The sequence below is a fragment of the Bidens hawaiensis genome, unplaced genomic scaffold, assembly GCF_021521415.1.
Source record: "Bidens hawaiensis isolate Kalapana, Puna unplaced genomic scaffold, B.hawaiensis_p1.1 tig00033501_1, whole genome shotgun sequence".
NCBI lineage: Eukaryota > Viridiplantae > Streptophyta > Magnoliopsida > Asterales > Asteraceae > Bidens > Bidens hawaiensis.
The window spans coordinates 80,435-82,483 of record NW_027495742.1 but is presented as its reverse complement, the minus strand read 5'-3'; the positions used below and the strand labels follow the sequence as shown (position 1 = coordinate 82,483).

The 2,049-nt window shown below is 36.7% G+C and overlaps 1 protein-coding gene across 1 annotated transcript; it reads left to right on the top strand.

The window, feature by feature from the left end:
* The first annotated feature begins 581 nt into the window (after window positions 1-581).
* LOC143584940 (acyl-[acyl-carrier-protein] hydrolase FATB3, chloroplastic-like) lies at window positions 582-1,319 on the top strand. The gene is made up of 2 exons (XM_077066856.1): window positions 582-932; window positions 1,209-1,319. Exons 1-2 carry the CDS (start codon window positions 582-584, stop codon window positions 1,317-1,319), a joined length of 462 nt encoding a protein of 153 aa, XP_076922971.1.
* The last annotated feature ends 730 nt before the right edge of the window (window positions 1,320-2,049 follow it).

The window sequence follows — 2,049 nt, the reverse complement described above, 5'->3', positions numbered from 1 at the left end:
CCTAAAACTTTATTAATACATTTAATTCTTTTAATTCTTCAATGTCCAATAATGAATCAATGTTGTGTGGCAAACATTTGCCATGAAATGAAGCCATACACTTTACCCACATGGGATGGGGTGGTGTTGCCATGTGGTTTGAAAGCCATACACCCTACCCATATTTCCCCTCAAGCTTGAGCCGCCATTTAACCAGTTAGCTCGTTACAAATCAGTGTGAACATATTTATTTTAGTTTTTAACAAGCTTTTGTAGAACCGGCCTAAGAGAATGATCATCAACTAGGAACCAAACTTTCTTTGTATACTTAAAGCGTCGATATTTGCATACTAAAATGAAAACTTTCATTATCGCCTCCTAAAATCCGAACCACCAAATATTCGACTCCGTTGATATCTAAAATTCATGTTTTTAACAAAGTTTTATCCTGTTTTTTTTTATGTCCCAATGTTAAATCCCTTGTATTCATCGTACAAACATTTTCTATAAGAACTCACCAGCACCCTTTCTATTTCCAAATTAATGGTCCTTCGCGGGTTTGAACTCTAATTCAAAGCTTTTACTGTTTTCATATTTTAAACATGGCAACACTTTGTCCTTCTAATGTACCTGGTTTCAAAGCGTGCTTGTTAAAGGGTGGGGGCAACTACAGTGACGACTTTTTGAAAGTTTGTGGTTTCAAGATCAATAGAGCTTCCACCACCACCAAGACTGGGTGGACTACCATGTCAGCTGCCCCGGTGGCGGGTGTAAGTACGAAGGCTGTTGAGGAAAGGATGAGGGACCCGACTCGAAAACAATTTAGGGTTCCTTTGCCACCAGAATTTGCCATCTTGGATGGTCTCGGTTATAGACAAACAATTGTTGTTCGGTCCTATGAAGTTAAATCCGATAAAACCATGACTCTTGAAAGCATTCTTAACCATCTTCAGGTTCAGTTTGTGTCAATTTATAAGGGAATAAGATATTATAATTATTGAAACCTATAGTATTTAAGGTTTTCGTAAAGAGTGCAAAAGCCCGGTTTGTTATCTCTATATATTGTAACCCTTTATTGGTTGCATTTGTACTATATGGAGATAAACCAGGCATATGGACTCAATATTAAAAGTTTGAAACCCTATACTATAGGTTCCAATAATAATAATGACCTTGGTAGTAACTTAAGACAGACAAACATATAGGAAACTGCTTTAAATCATATACAGATGTTGCGTCTTGGAGATGGATTTGGTGAGACTCCTGGTATGATGAAAAACAATCTTGTATGGGATATTACAAGAATGCAAGTTCAAGTTGATGAATATCCCTTATGGTAAGCTTTTGCTTTGATTCTTTATAAACACTAAATGTATTCCATGCTTTATGTTGCAATCACGATGTGTAACACTTACTGTGCATTTTGGTTCACAAAATACAATAAGTATGAAGGTAATATGAATTTTCTGGTTTTAACTTCATTTTAATGTGTTTGATTTGGAAATTATTTGAAGTATAATTTGAATTAATTTATTCAAATTCCTTCATGTAAAAGAATTTATTTTTATTTTTTAAATTTGATGTATATATGTGTGGCTTTCGGGAGCAAAAGTGAAATTCCACTAATTTTGACGTTATTTTACTAATATCGTGAAAATAGCATTAAAAATGGCAGAAAGTTAATCATGCAACATGTGGTGGCGTTGATAACCAAAAGACAAGGGTACATGTATCAATCGGCTGGTGTTCGGATGGCTGAGTGTTATGTATCTTATGTTCAAGGCTTGATACAAAACGACTATCGAGTCAGGGGTCTCACTAGAAGAAGCCTCTCCCTACAGGGTAGAGATAAGCCTATCCACATCTTACCCTTCTTAGACCCTACTACAACTTTGCTCTTCGCGAGATTTAGTGAGTACGATGATAATGATGATGAATTTAACCTAAGTAAATGGAGTCTACGACCACTCACCATCGTTGTATCCACCACAATCACAACCACTAGCTTCCGTTGCTGCCACCATCATGCCCTAGCAACTCCACTGCCTTTCTCATCTCGGCCACCCCCTC